The sequence below is a fragment of the Ammospiza nelsoni genome, chromosome 3 (assembly GCF_027579445.1).
Source record: "Ammospiza nelsoni isolate bAmmNel1 chromosome 3, bAmmNel1.pri, whole genome shotgun sequence".
Taxonomy (NCBI): Eukaryota; Metazoa; Chordata; class Aves; order Passeriformes; family Passerellidae; genus Ammospiza; species Ammospiza nelsoni.
In genome coordinates this window covers 12,344,699-12,360,292 of record NC_080635.1, presented here as the reverse complement: position 1 = coordinate 12,360,292, position 15,594 = coordinate 12,344,699, and the positions used below count along the sequence as shown (strand labels likewise).

The 15,594-nt window shown below is 44.0% G+C and overlaps 1 protein-coding gene across 1 annotated transcript in view; it reads left to right on the top strand.

Annotated features, from left to right (window-relative positions):
* The first annotated feature begins 8,053 nt into the window (after positions 1–8,053).
* PPP1R21 (protein phosphatase 1 regulatory subunit 21) overlaps positions 8,054–15,594 on the top strand; it is a 31,619-nt gene continuing 24,078 nt past the window's right edge. Inside the window, exons 1-6 of the mRNA XM_059469366.1 lie at positions 8,054–8,183; positions 10,715–10,783; positions 11,173–11,319; positions 13,132–13,233; positions 13,888–14,052; positions 14,153–14,211. Coding sequence (XP_059325349.1) covers positions 8,124–8,183; positions 10,715–10,783; positions 11,173–11,319; positions 13,132–13,233; positions 13,888–14,052; positions 14,153–14,211 — 602 coding nt within the window. The 5' untranslated portion in view covers positions 8,054–8,123. The remainder of the gene's footprint in view (positions 8,184–10,714; positions 10,784–11,172; positions 11,320–13,131; positions 13,234–13,887; positions 14,053–14,152; positions 14,212–15,594) is intronic.

Genomic DNA, 15,594 nt, shown 5'->3' with positions numbered 1-15,594 from the left:
CTTTGTTCTCCTCCATCACTGCCAAATGGTGAGGCCCCAACCCAGCAGGAAATTGGGTAGTTCATGACCTGCAAGTTGGCTTAATGAGATCTGTCACGATCTTTGTGATCCCTCCTGGTGACATTCCTGCTCACCAGGAGCAGCTTTTTGGCACAGCCTGCCCAAAATAAAGAAAGAAGGACCTGTCTGTGCTCTTTCAATGTTCAGAGAAGGACATCCAGTGTCCTAAATCTTGGTATGTCCGCCTGAGTGTTGCTTTTATGCTGGTTTCCATAATCTCCATTTCCCTGAAATCTTTACTCTTCAGGCCCTAATGGCCAGGGTACCTAGGTTGGACTGAATACCCCATTTCTGTGTCCATTCCAGAGGTGCTGATAGCAGTTCAGAATCTGGGTATTTTCATACTTAGAAATGCAAGATAGGTCCTATCAGACTAACCTCAGATGCTCTGATGTGCTTTAGAGTTGCCAGGCAGATGTTCAGAAATATCTCTGTAGGTGCCTGTACCAACCTTAAGACAGGGCTGCTTTGAAAAACAGATTTTGTGACTCAATGGCTTTTTTAAAATTTAACTAACTTGATATCTTGATTCCTTACTAAAATCCAGTAGGTTCCCTGTTGTTACAAGTGCTAAAATTAGCTCAGCAAACCGAATTTTTGGTTATTTTCAGTAAGGGTACATTTTATTCTCTCTCACTGGTTTTGGAGGTTTCCATGCTCTGAACACAGTCAAGCCTCCACAAACAGCAGGCATTTTGCTTTTTTTTTTGGCTCTGAGTAATTTAAAAGATGAAAACTCCACCTGTTGAGTTTGGCTGTGATGTGCTGGCCGACACGTCCCGCTGCTCTGCGCACGCTCTTCCCTGGGGTCAGGTGAGGTGTGGGCAGAGCTGAGCCATTCCAAAAGAGAAGATGTTTCCTTAAATCTCTGGGTATTAACCAGAGTGCAATCGTGTTGGCTGCTGCCTTCAAACATGATGTCACCTTGCCCCAATCAGAGCCCATTTTCTGGGACCGTGATGTGAACTCCCCAGAGAAGCATCCTCTGAGTGACAGCAGCATCCCGTGCGGCCGTTGCTAGGCGACAAGATTCGGCTTTCAGCAGGATCTAATTTTAAAGTATTTAACCCTAGATCTGTCAAGGTTCATTATTTCCAGTGTGCTGCTTAATCCCTACTTGTTGGTGCCCAACTTCACAAATGCCCTGCTCCTCGCAGTGGTGCTGTGTTATTTGTCACAGATAATGTCTCAGAATGAGGAGAAGCAAAATCGCCCCAGGTAGAGCTCGATACCAAATTTCGTTTTAGCTCTGATCTATACACAGAAATATGGGACACAATTAGAGGTGAAAATCCTGCATTGTTGTTCTGGGAATCTTCCTTTCTTTGCTGGCTTGTGCAAGGGGCTCACCCCTGCTTTCCTTCTAAGGAATGCTGGATTTCAAGTGAATGAGTGCTGGTGGCAATAACAATTAGGCTTCAATTTTTAGTAATTATGTGTCCTCTTGTTTCTAGCTGTATTTCATCTAGCTTAAGCAGCTTGTCATCTTATCTAAAGGCATTTGAAGAAAATGATGTCATTTTAAAATTTGAGGGGTTTTAATACAGGAAAACTTTAGTTCTTTTAAATCATTACAGATAATGATGAAGATAATTATAGATAATTCTACAGAGAATTTTTGTTGGTGTTTTTTGTGGGGGTTGTTTGGTGTGGCTTTTTTTAATAGTTAACTGCATTTTATTTCTTTCTAAAATGTAGAGGGCTGGAATGCTACTCAGGTATAAAAAAAAAAAAAATAAAAAAAAAAATCTGACCAGCTGTGTCACTCTTTGATTAATTACTACACGTCCCTGTAAGTGCACTCAAGTCCACTGCTACCTTCTTAATGTGATATCTCATTCAGCTGAGATAATGCTGCTATAACTGGTCAGTATCATAACAACAACAAAAGAAAAAACACTGAGAACTGCACAAGCCCTTCCTCCCCACAACTGCATTAAAATTTTAAAAAAATTTAGATTATTCATATTTTAAATGCTAATAGTTCATCTCAGCCTCATAATCCCACCTAGGATTCTTCCTCCTCCTGTTGTTAGGGTTTGAAACTGACATCACCTTGCTCCTTGTGCTGTATCTCCTTCCCAGTTCACTAATGCACAAAGACAAATCAGTCCCTGCCAAAGCACTTTTCTCAGCAATTGATTTGATCAGGATATTCTCCTGCTGCCTTTTAATCCTCCCTTCCACTGCTCCAAGCTCCCATTCCTATCTCTGGGCTCATGCTGCCCAAAATCCTGTTTGTGGCTTTCTCCTCCTGCGTGGTGTGTTGTGCCTTCTCCCTGTGCTGTCAGTGAGGAGCCCTGCCCCACATCTCCTCCATCCCCTTCTTTTGCATCCTGGTCTTTACACATCAGAGACCTGGCTTTAGCTCATTCCAAAAGTCCAAATTATTCCCAGAGGCACCACAAGCCTTTTAAAAATAATCATAAAAAGTAGATCATGAACAGGTGTAATTCTGATCAAAATGTTTCCTAAACTCCTGGTGGACCTCCCAGCTCTCTCCTTTCTCTGCTCATGTGTCTGTCACCAGAGAGAAGACAAAGCCACGACATCTTTGCTGTGGTAACAGCTCCAGGTTTATGGATGGATGTTCCTTGCATGGCTAAGTCAGGACTTCTTCCCAAGGCTTGCAGATCTGTATCACAACTGGGGCACACGAGAGAGCATCCACTTCTCATTCCACAATCTTCACAATGCTCCTCCTCCATTATTTCTTTCTCTGTAAAATCAGGCAATTTCTCTCCTGGGATTTAATGTATATTGCTTTTATTTTTCTTTCACCAGCAAACGTGCAAGACTCAGGGATTTCAGTGTGGGCAGTTCTAGTCAGGCTGAGGTTTCTCAGCTATGGCCCCTGCAAGTGTGAAGAAAGCAAGAAACGAGGCTGTAGAAGATGCAGAGACCTTCAGCAAAAGATGGCAGAGTTTGGGAAGAGGTTTCACTTCCCTGCAGAGAGGGAATTCCACATTCAAACCCCAAACTTTTTGAGCTGTTACTAAGTTCTGCTGGTTTCTGGAGTGAGTATCAGGATTTGCTGTGGAGGGACAGCAGTTCCTGCTGCTGCACACAGGGCTGGTATGTGCTGTACCCACGTGGAATGTGAGCTGCAAAGTTCAGCTCTGACTTATCACAGGCAGCTGCCTGCTCACTTTTTCCATCCTCTCGTCCTCAGCAATTTCTTTCTGTACAAAGGCACCGCTCCCCTGGCCACGCACACACCCTATAGATGACTCAAGCTATTCAACCTATGGGCTGGGAAGGGACATGAGAGAGAGAAAGAGAGACTTGTTCCCATTTCTATTTTTAAATGCTGTGAGAACACTGAAATCACGATAATGAATAATAACTAAACTGGTCTGTGAGGCGCACTATCTGTACATACATATACCTTTTTTCTTTCTTTCTTTCTTTAGTTTTTTTTTTTACTGCTTGCCCTTTTTTATCAGAGCAGTCAGGTTTTGCCGAGGTGAAGGGTTATTCTTAACGAGCGGCGCATTACAGTCACCATGAGAAATAACGAGCGTGCACTGTGAGCACACATCCTGCTGTTCAGACTTGCCGTTGCTACGAGAACAGAAACAAAACACCAGTTTCGGCTGCTCGCAGCTTCTGAGGATGTGGTTTATTTGCTGCTTGTGATAGTCTGATGACTGAAGATGGCTCCCTTCCAATCATTTTTGAATTTTTCCTGTCTCTTAGAAACCCTTTTGTTGTGAGTGCTTTTGAGGACATAAGTGATGACAATGAAGTTTATTTTCCCAAAGCATAGAAAACATGCTGGATAAGCTGAAATATGTTCTTTGTTTATTTCTTTATCTGCACCTATTCCCAGGGTCTGTGAGTAAAAGTTTTGACAAATAAGACAGAGGAAAAGACACGGTTTGAGAAGGAAGGAGAAATGAGCCTGAAAGTAGGATGATTTTGAAACAATCACTGTAATTCTTAAATAAATTCGTTGTCTTGAGATAGCCCCCAGAATTCAACACCCATTGTAGCAGCTGCTGAGCACAGACACAGGGAAGGACAGCCTCTGTCTATCCTTTGCTGTCTGTTCTCCCCATGGAAACAAAACTGCCATGAGTGTTGGGAGGGATTCCTTTGCTCCACACGTCACCTCTGAGCGTGCATTAAGCCCTGCTGCCGTAACCTGTATTTATTCCCGTGGGTGGGGCACAGAAGGCTGTATTCTGGGGGTCCTGTGCCAACCACCCCACACTGCTTGGCATTCCACCCCCATGAGCTCTCCCACTCCAAACTCCTGCCAAGAGGAGCAGTCCCTTGCAATTACTGAGTCAGTGCTGAGGGAGCCTCAGGACACCACGCTGTGGTGACACGTCCCTGAGTGCTGGGACAGCCTTGCTCTCCAGGGAGAGGTGAGAATTAAGGATGTGCTTAAGAGGAAACTGAACAAGGAAGACATTTTTTGCACAGCTGATGTTTGGGGAAGTACACGGCAAATCAAGTGGATGAATCTGAGAATTTCCTGCAAAAGAGTGAAAAAAACCTCAATAAACCAGCAAGCTAACTTCGGTCACCTGTGTTTTCAAGGAAATTTGCTGAAGCTTTTTGCCAAGAGCCACCATGGGATAACTGATAAATTACAATGTTGTATGTTCTTGATATTACAGGGACTCTGGGATCTGTGAGAAACTGGGCAAGAGACAGAACCACTGTAAAACACAAGAGGCTGGCCTGATTCTTAAATACACTGCAGTAGGGCTGCTCTGGTGAGCCTAAAAATCCTGCAGCCAGCTCTCAGCTTAAAGCAGTAAGGGCACCCAGCTTTTATTTGCTCCTTTCACTTGTTCCAAGCAACTGGCATTGCCTCCTGTGATAAATGCCCTATATGAAGTACACTTGGGTCTTATCACTCTGTGTGGATGCAGGAGAATAAATTCTGTGCTCTTCCACTCCGAGTGCTCTCTGCCCAGCCAGGAGCACTGCTGCTGTCAGTGGGGAAGCAATTCATTCTGCCACAACCAGGCACTGTAATTCCCTGAGCTCCTCTCCCAGCTTTCAGCTGTGAAACCTCTCTGCCAGCATTCACTGCACCAGAGACAGGGGAGAGCTGCATCCCAAAAGCATCTCTGGAGGCAGCACAACCTCGGGAGTGCTTGCAAAGTGTGTTCAAAGTATTTCAGTGCAACATTTCAATGAAAGGCACATCCTAGAAAATGCAAACTTAAAAGTACAGGTTGGAGTCAAATGTACAGGCTTTAAATAATTTTGCTATACAAAATTTACTGCACTGACGTGTAAGGATATACCATGGAAGGCATGCTGCTCTTATCCCTGATCTGTTTGCAGCAGTTGCAAACCTCTTTGCTTCACTAGAAAACTTCTGTAGGGGATGCAAAATGGAGTGGAAAGAGAAGTGTATCTGCTCTAATAGTTCAAAACTAGAGCTTCCTTATTTCTTATTCCAGGATTGCTGTTTAAGCTCTTCTAGTCAAGCAGAACAGCAGCAAGATCATTTGGATGAATGACGACAGCGCGTGTTTTGCCTATCTCCCCTTTTACACTTCCTAAAAATGCACAGGGCTGTTGCTGGCAATAGGGATCAGCAACATGTCCTCCAACACTAAGGCTTCCTGTGGAGACACAAACATGTTTACTAATCTGGCCCCTGTGTCATATTTAGGGCTTGCCAACTTCACTACTGTGATAAGCAAAAGAACAGCACACACCATCAAAGCCTCAAGACTAAGGAAAAAAATGAGCTTCCGTTATGGGCACCTTCTATCCACTCCTACTGGAGGGGAACAAAGACAAAAGGAGGTAACAAAAAGATGATTTATCACCTCTAGCTCTACCCACTACTTAGGAGCAGCTACGAAGACACCGTGCTGAAATCAAGTGGAAAAAAATGATACCATGGAAACAGAACAAAAAATAATAATTTGCTGCTACATCTCTGTCCTAGACCAGGAAGCCCTTAACCTGCAAATCACCAGATGCTCAGCATATACTGGTGAAGTCTCATCACATTTTTGCCTTATTACACTTTTCCTTACACATCTGTTTCCAGTCATGTTCAGAAACAAAATTCTGCATTGACTGGCAGTACCAAATACACCTTTTATGATGTTTTCATTTTCTGCTTGAAGTGTGCTGATGGTTGTATGCACATTTGAATGTTTGGCCAGTCTGAGGATAAAGAAGCAAATATGAGGTAAGTAGCAGAGTCTCAGCAATGTCAGAAGGAGGATGAATGCTGGAGAAGCTCAAAGGTGGCTCTGAAAAAGAGACCTACACGCTGGAGAGAAGGGAGCAGAGAAGGGCCCCTCCAGGACAACACTGGGTGCAGAAAGCCAGGATCACAAAATCAGAGAATTGTCAGGGTTGGAAGGGATCTGAGGAAACCATCCATTGCAACCCCCCTGCCAGGGCAGGGTCACCTGGAGCAGGTGGCACAGGACGTGTCCAGGTGGGCTCTGAATGTCTGCAGGGAGGGAGACTCCACAGCCCCCCTGGGCAGCTGTGCCAGGGCTCTGCCACCCCCAGTGTAAAGAAATTGAGTGCACAATTGCTCCTACACCCTCAGTGTAAAGGAGCAATGTCTGTAAACTGAAACACAAGAAGTTCTACCTCATGCTGAGGTGGAATTTCTTGTGTTTCAGTTTACAGACACTGCTCCTCATCCTCTGGGCACCACTGAACAGAGCCTGGCACCCTCCCCTTGGCACCCTGAGATATTTACATGCATTGATGAGATCCCCTCTCCGTGATGCCCCAGACTGTGGAATTCGGGTTTCTGCACGGAGAGGGCAATGCACGGCCGGGATCTACCCGTGCTCTCCTTCACTGGGATATAATGGATACGCTCAGCATCTCCTGGTGAAAAATGTGTGGTTTATTATTGGCTTTTCACAAATATTAAAATGAATATTATATGTGTTGTGTTAGAAAGTTATGCTGTGTTAATTTTTTAGTAGTGTGATAAATATAGTTTTAAGTTATAACATAATGTTAAAATAGAAACTATGCTAAGTAAGATACTTTTTAAAGAAAGGACTCGCAGCGAGATAGCAACTATAGGACGCCTAAATCTTTCAGAAAAAAAAGAATTTATTGCTCCATTATCAGAAGAAATGAACTTCTTCCTGCCTCGCTCAGCCATGAAGGCACCGTCAGGATTCAGAGGAAAAAGTTGACGATGACCAGACAGAATCCTGTGTTTGAATGGAATTTATGCTTCATGTATGAGGTGTATGAATATGCAACAGGCTGTTGTTTTTAAGGGTTAATCCTCTGTTAACGTGTGTCCTTTTTCGGGCTTATTTTGCCCAGAAAGAGGTACCCGGACTGTCCCTAACTCTTTGTTTCTATTGTCTAATATTGTCCTAATCCAAATTGTCTAAAATTTTTATTACTCTAATTATATTAGTATTTTAAATAACCATTTTATTATCATTAAAATTTAAAAAATTTAAAACCAAGTGGTTGGCGTTTTTCACATCCTTCATTAAGGGCTGGAGGCTGTGGGAAGAGCCGGGCGCGGGCACTGACCCGCACTGGGCGCTGAGGGGCAGCCTTTTGTCTCACTGATCCGCCATGGGCCCGCGAATACCCGCGGCTCCCTCAGCGTCTGTGCGAGTCCCGGGGCTCCCCCTGCCGACAGCGCTGCCCGGCCGGGGAGCCGCGGGACCGGCACGATGCCAGGTAGAGATGGCGCCGGGACACGGGAACATCGCGATTATCGCGACATGAACCCGCAGCCCCGTTCGCGGGCGAAGCTTTTTGGGCGGGGCGGCGCCCCGTAGCCCGTTGCCGAGGCAACACTGCGAGCGCCTCGCCGGCATCAGGTGACCAGGCTGGCTCCACCCCCCCGCAGCCACGCCCCCGCCGCCATCTTGGAAGTTGCGCCAAGATGGCGGCGCCGGCGGCTTAAAAGCTCCGCCCCCGCCGCCTCGCGCACGGCGCGGTTACGTCACCGCGTTCCCGCCGCCCTGAACCCGGAAGTGCGTCTTGCCATTCGCGTGCGTGCGGGGCCGGCGGGAGCGCCCGAGTCCGTCCGAGTGCAGCCGAGCCCGGCCGAGCGCAGCCGAGCCGGCGGGGCGGAGATGGCGGCGGCGGCCGAGCTGCAGGGGAAGTACCAGAAGCTGGCCCAGGAGTACTCCAAGGTACCGGGCACCAGCGGGGCCCGCAGCTCCGGGGCTGCAGCGCTGCTCTCCGCGGGGTTCTGGGGTTGCCTCCCCGGGCGTGAGGCGGGAGCCGCGGGTTTGCGGTGCCGGGGGAGCGCGGCTGAGCGGCCCCGTGTGCGGGACGTGCTGGTGTAGCCGCAGCGGGCTTGGCTGTGCCGGGGCACTGACACCGGCCGTGCTTCCCTTGCTCCCCGCTTCCAGGCGGGCTCGGGCCCTGGCTTTGCCCGCTGAACATTTGCCCGGTGCCGGCCGTGTGAGCTCCGGGGTGCGGGAGCTCGGCGGTGTCGGTGGCGCTTGGAAGCGAGCAGGACATTTGCTTCCATGTTTGCCTCCTGTCTGTCCCCCTTCTTCTGCCCCAGGTGATTTTACATCCCGTTCCTGGTGGTGCTTTACAAAGATGTGTACCCATAGTGGAGAATGCCTTTCCTTTCCAAGGTGCCTGAGGTGAAATCGCGGAGCCTTGCTCAGCACAGAGCCCTTCATTCTGTCTTCTTCACTGAAAGGAAGAGGAGATTCTTGGTCTGGAGTGGCAGAGTTCCCCAATAGCTCTGGGGAAGAAAGGCAACACTTTTTGTGCAGCCTCACATCAGCAAGTGGCACAAGGCACTTGTCTGTGTTTGACACTTCTCCCAGCTCACAGAACCATGTCTTTAAACACTCTTCTTCTTGGAACTGTTACAAAAACACCATGTGTAGCATCTAAATAGTTTACAGATAGATAGCCTTTTAGTGCTGCCACAAAATAGCTTTAAGAACATTTAGTTTGCTTTGCAGCCTTGTAGGTCACAGAATTCACATGCCTTGTTTTATACAGAGGCTCTCTTACTCCTTGGAGATCAGTAGTGGCTGAGGATGAGATAATGGAGGGGTGTTGGTGCTTGATTCCTGAATGAACATTGGAAATGTGGACTTCTGACTATAGCTTCCAAAAGTTCCCACTGCTGGATCCTTTTTTTTAGTATGGTGCCCAGAAGCTTTCTTTGAGCTTCACCAAGCACTTCTCAGCCTGTGCCATTCATCCTTTTTGCTGGAACTATTTTTTTCATCTCATCCCATTTCTCATGCAGTGCAGCTCATCGTGGGACTCCCCCTTTGCAGAAATCTCTTCTCTTTGTTGTTGGCTGCTTGTTGTGTGCAGTGGAAATGGAGAGTAGCTCTGGAGTAGCCTGCTCACCCAAAGGTGCTCTGAAAGCCATGGAGAGAGGTGGACAAGAGTCTGACAGACTCAAGCAGTGCTGGGTGAGATCCCTGCCAAGGGATTGCTTTTCCTCCTGGTTCACAGACCAGTCCAGAAGGAGGATGAGGAGAAAAAGAGACTCTGAAAACACACAAGTTGCAGCTGCTGGCTGTCTCCTGAAGGAATAACCTAAGCAGCTTTGGGGCAGCCTGTGTGGGTCTCACTGCAGCTGAGTCTGTGGGTGCAGCAGGACTGAGCTGCTTCATTCTCTGCTCCTACAGTAGCAGCTGTGGCCCAGAGACAGCTGTAGAAAACTCCTGCACTTCTCCTTCTTGCTAGGGAAATCTGTGCTTGGAAGTTTTTCTCTGTGCTCTGGGAGGTTTCTTGCCTTGCCTTTGTGATGGCTGAGCAGCACAGTGGGAATACTGCAGGGGAAACAGCTTAGCAGTGACTTCTGACCTTTCAAACACACTCAGTCATCACACTGAAACAATGAGCCACTGCTGTTTTACCCTGAGTCTTGCCTTTTATGCACCTGCCAGATACCTGCACAAACCCTTTTAGTTTATATCTGCAACAGCTGGACTCACACATGTCAAATGAGTGCAAACTGCCTTTGGAGAAACCAGGATCCAAGCAAATTTTGAGGAATGGGAAGATGCAAGTGTCAGAGTCCTCATTGCTGCAGGGCACAGGTACTCTGTGGGAAATAGATTTCTTGAGGATCACTTTTCACTGCAGTGATTTTAGCTCAGATTTGGGTACTGTGCAAGTAAGGCTTAGAGGGCTTTTCCTTGTATGCTTTTTGTGTCACTGTGTTTTCTCTGGATCATCTGCTGCCACTGGCAATAAGTAATTTTGCATTAGATTCCTCTTGAATTGATACAGATTTTGACTTTGAGTCCTGCTTGTGTTCCAGAATTGGTCATAAACAGTTTTGGGAAGAAGAGGGGAGAGATAGAAATAGCCCTGAATATGACCAAGAGCTTCATAAGTCGAGGAAGAGGCTGCAGCTTTTCCATATTTGTTCCTAGTTCTTCATATCTTAAATATAATTAAGTAACTGGTCTCCAAGGATATTAATTAAGAATTCTGTTGTATTTGACCAAAATGTTCAGGTGGTAAAGTTACTGCTTGTTCTTTGGCAAGTCAGGATATGAATTGGATGCCTTTTAAACCTGATACCACTGCTATTTACCACTAAGAAAGTACTTGAAAAAGCAGTCACACCTGGCACTCTCCTGAGAGAATGTGATGCTTTCTGCACTTTCTCGTGGATGGCTTTTGTTCATTCTGCTGTCTTTCATAGTTACTGGCATCTCTTGTTTTTCAGCTTCGTGCTCAGAACCAAGTCCTGAAAAAAGGAGTTGTAGATGAGCAAGCAAACTCTGCCTCACTGAAGGTAATCTCTAAAAACTGCTCATGTCAGGTGGACTAAGCTGTGACAAAATTAGTGTATAGGGGTACTTTTTACTAAAAAGTAATGTCAATAAAAGAATGAAGAGGGAGCTTGATTTTAGTAAAAGAATTTCTGTTTTGCAGCTAGCCTGTTCTCTGTAAGTGCTGAGTTTGTAAAAGGGGAAGTTTGATTCTTGATAATTATAGAGTGAAACAGCTACTTGTGTATGATCTGTGACCAGCTCAAGGAAGTGAAATACATTTTTTTTTTAGTTCAGAAACGATACTTTCTATCTCTTCAGTGATTCAAAAGTGTAGCAACTTTCTAACTTGTTTTTAACTTGTAAAAATAAATGTGAAGATTTTAAAATTAATTTTTTTTTAAACATTCAGGAACAGCTGAAGATGAAGGATCAGTCCCTGAGGAAACTGCAACAAGAAATGGACAGCTTGACCTTTCGAAATCAGCAACTTGCCAAGCGGGTGGAGCTACTTCAGGATGAACTTGCATTAAGTGAAGCTCGGGGCAAAAAGAACAAGGTATGTGCTGAAGGCAAAGAAAACTTGCTTAGCAGATGTCTGCTCCTCGCCTGTCAGAGCCTTGTCCTGAGTTTTAGCAGTGGGTATTTTGTGGCAAGGGTTGAGCTTAATGTTCCTGTCAGAACTTGTGTTATTTTACCTCCTGATGAGAGTGAAAACACCCATAAAACATATGTGTATATATATATATATATATATATATATATATATATATATAATGCATGATGTGTAGTTCTCTACTCTTCTAGTCTGTCACCTGACTGATGCTGAATTGCTGTCTTCTTTTATGGAGATTTATTAAGTGTTCAAAAAAGTGGGAAATACTTTGGAGCTCTGTGGTTAGTCAGCTGCTCTGCAGAAAGCTGATCACTCCTCATTTCTCATCCCCACCTCTTTGCTTTGTAATTTTGATGTTGGTAGTTAACTCTTCAGACTGTGATCATAGTTTTTCTATGTGAATCTTGTCAAATGCTTTGAAATCTACATTTTTAGCTTGTATTCTTTGTTATTTCAAAATGACAGAATGATTTCAACACTGTGGTCTTTTCTGCCAAAATGCTTGCTGATTAAACCTTGTGATGTCATATTCTAAGGCCAGCTGTGCCTTCTGTAGGTAACATCACAATTCCAGGGGTGATGTGCTTGGACTTCAGTAATTCTTAATTCTTAAGCATTTCTTACTGCTTTTCTCATGAAGAATCCCCTCTTAATTACTGCTGTCTTTTCTTTTTGGTGCTGTCTTTTCTCAATGTGCTGTAGTTATCAAGACTGGCTTTAAAGAAATCATTCAATTGATTAATAATATGATAATCTTCCTACTTTTCCCATAAACTCTTGCCCATTTTTCTGCTGTCCAATTCCTTCACAAGCACAGTGCTTCTGACTGCATTATTCATGCACCACAATAGATTGTTCTTTCAAATGCAGCTTGACCCTTCTGTTCTTTTATTTCAAACTGTGTAAGTTACTGTTTTTCTAGCTGTGTTTCCAAATTTTCAAGGACATTAGCCTGTCTTTAGTAGCTTTGTAAACAATTGCCACTGAGTTTCTTTCCTGTTAAAATGCACAGCTTTAGTTCCCTGGTCTGTGTTAGAGTGCAGTCCCTTTAGAAGGAGCAGAACATGTGCCCATATCTCAGGTGGAGTTCACAGGCTGGCATCAAACACAGAGGTGACTTATCTGCCCTCGCATCCCTAATTCTTGAGGTTTGGTGTTGAGTTTAAATGCATAGAGTCTCCCCTGTGTTTGGAGATTATACCTTTCCTCAGCAGTGTGGTATGGGGATTCAGTGCTCTGAGTCTTTTGGATTAAATGAGTGGAAAATGAGGAAAAAGGCAGAGGGATATGTATGGTTGATGGGCAGGGAAGAGCCTGTGCTTCCATGGCACCTTGTGCTGCAGCCTGCTGAGAGCAGCCTGCCTTACACCTGGGCACAGATGTGCCTTACCCACAGCCAGCAAAGCAGCTGAGCCTGGGTCTGGAGGCTTTGGGATTGCTGACTGCATGGGATCATCAGGATCCCAGTGAATTCAGGTGGGCTGCTGCCCATCCAAGGGATTGATTGATTCCTGTGGGTGTGAATGGGACTCCTGAGTGGAGGCTTTCCCCAGGCAGGGTCACAGGGGTGTATTTTAAACAAGGAAAGGAAAGTGTGCTGCCTTGAGGCTGCTGCTGAGGGCAATATTCACACTTTTGATGTGTCCCTCAGTGTCAGCAGGACATCTCCTGGTGTGCCCCTCTGGGAGTTACCTGTGGGAGCTGTTCCCCCAAACCTGGCACTTGGAGATAATGAGTGCATTTTGACTCTTTTAGAAAAGTGTAGAATCCTCATCTCAGCTCAGTCAAGAACAGAAAAGTGTCTTCAATGAAGATCTGCAGAAGAAAATAGAAGAAAATGAACGACTGCATATACTTGTGAGTGAAATTGTGTTTTGCCTTTATTGTTGGTTCAGAGAACTGGTGTTACAACCAAAGATATGGAAAGTAAAATACTGTCTGAAAACTGCTGGGTTTAGAAGCTTAGTTGTATGCAAAGCAGTAGATTAGATCAGATTGTTTATAAAGATGTTCACCAGGCAAATCAAGTATTTTGACTTTGGATTCTTAAGACATAAGTGTGTGGAATCACATAATACGTGTTTCAGATTTTTAATTTTTGGTTACAGCTGCCCTACTGAAAATAGCCTGGTACTGATAGGAAATTTCTTATTAGTTCATTTACTGTTTCAGAATTGCTTTAAAGTTTAAAATATTTTCTGCAAGTTGCCATAATTAGGAACTACTTCACCAAAGTGGAATGCATTTCACTTTAGAAAACTTGAGAAAAACCTTTTGGCTCAAGTTCAGTTTTTCATGTGCCTGCTATTAGTCAGCAATATATTTAAAGAATGATTACTACTACAAAACTTTCCTGAATATTTTCTCTGTAAATAAAATAAAACTTCTATTTTTCTGAGAACTGGTAATTGCTGTTAACCTGATCTGCCTAATGAAATTGGAGTAACTTAAAGGACTGGATTCAGTAGTAAAATGAAGCTTTTAAAAAGAGCTTTTCTTTCCTTCCTGTAGTTCTTTGAAGCAGATGAGCAGCACAAACGTTTGGAAGCAGAGCTGAGGAGCAGACTGGAGGTTTTGGAAACAGATGCTGCCCAGCACCAAGCTGTGGTGGACAGCTTAACAAAGAAATACACAGAGACCATAGAGAAGCTGCAGAATGATAAAGCCAAACTAGAAGTAAGGAGTTTTTCCTCTTGCTTGCAAGTTTGCAAAGTTTTGAAATGCAATGTCTTGCTGTGTCAGCACTTACATTGTGAGATTATCTTCTTGCATAAAGATCAAGTCTCAGACACTAGAAAGAGAAGCTAAGGACTGTAGGCTTCGAACTGAAGAATGGTAAGTGGCTTTATTTCATTGATGTAAAGAAATCATTGCTGTGAAACATTAACTGGATTGTTTTTAAGAATAGTAACATTTTATAAAGGGGTTTAATTGAAAGACTTTGATAAAACTCAATTTGTATTATCATGAGGACAAATGTGAGCAGTGCAGGTCAAGCCTCCTTTTCCTTTGCTATGTATGGAACCAGACAATTCCATTAGACAATTTCTGCTTTGAGTAAGAGCAGTTTTGTCTCCAGGCTTTATCAATACCAGTAATGTTGATGAAAGTTTGAAGAATTTATTTGTAATTGAAAACCATAGAAAGTAAAAACTGTATGAAACAAAGATATGTGAGTTTGTAAAAGCTGCTTCTAAGAACAAAGTTTGGGTAACATATGCTGAGAGAACTGATAGAAAAGAGTTTCAGAAATCCCTCTTCACTGCAAAAGCTTCTCGAACAATTTTTTTTTCTTCAGGTATAGTGTTCTCAGCTAGAATATTTGAAAGTTTTTATCAGGGAATGATATTGTTAGTTTTGGAATATTTTCATTGTCTTGAAGACAAGTTGTAGAAGTTGAGGACTGTGGCCCAAATGAAATTAGGGTGCATTTCTCTGAAGTGCATTAAGCTGCATTTTTTAGAATATACATGTGCAGTACAGATCTTTAATGTAATGAATAAGATGTATAGTGAGTGGTCAGATGCAGAGTTCCTTCTTTCACATGGTAACCTTCAAGTGTGTATTTTAATTATGTTGATAGATGTGAAGATACTTGTATCCAATAACTCCGCTAATACAAGTCAGGGTTTCACTAAAAATGACTTACAAAAGAGGGAGAAGGCTGTGTTTGGCTGCTAGTTGCTTTTTTTGTGGTGTTTGAAAAGCTGTAGTTTTAATCTGCTACTAGTCAGTTCAGGCTTTGTCTGTCATGTTCTATGGGACTGGGTAATTGATGTCATTGTAAGAAGTTATCCCTACTATTTTAATTATACCATATTAAGTTTTTAAAAGTAATAAAGCCTGACACTTCCTGTTAAACACCGCAATCACTGTCTGCTGAACACATGGCAGGATGTGTCCCTGAGAATGCTGCCCTTCTGTTTCCCTGCTTTGTCAGGGGGAGGGATCCATTTGCCTCTGACACCCACACTTTACTCAGAAAAGCCAGAGGATATGGGACTTGACAGCATGCATGCCTTGAAAATTAAAGGGCAGAATGTAAGGCAAAACATGTCAAACTACTTGTTTGTCATTCCTGTAAGTCTGAAAAGGAAATATCAGTACATTTGCAGTTTGTCTTGGAGTTCATTTTCTATCATGCTCAGTGCTACTGCAGTACCTGCTGTACAGTTTCTGTGCAATTATGGAGCTGCTCTCCAAGAAAAGTATTTAATG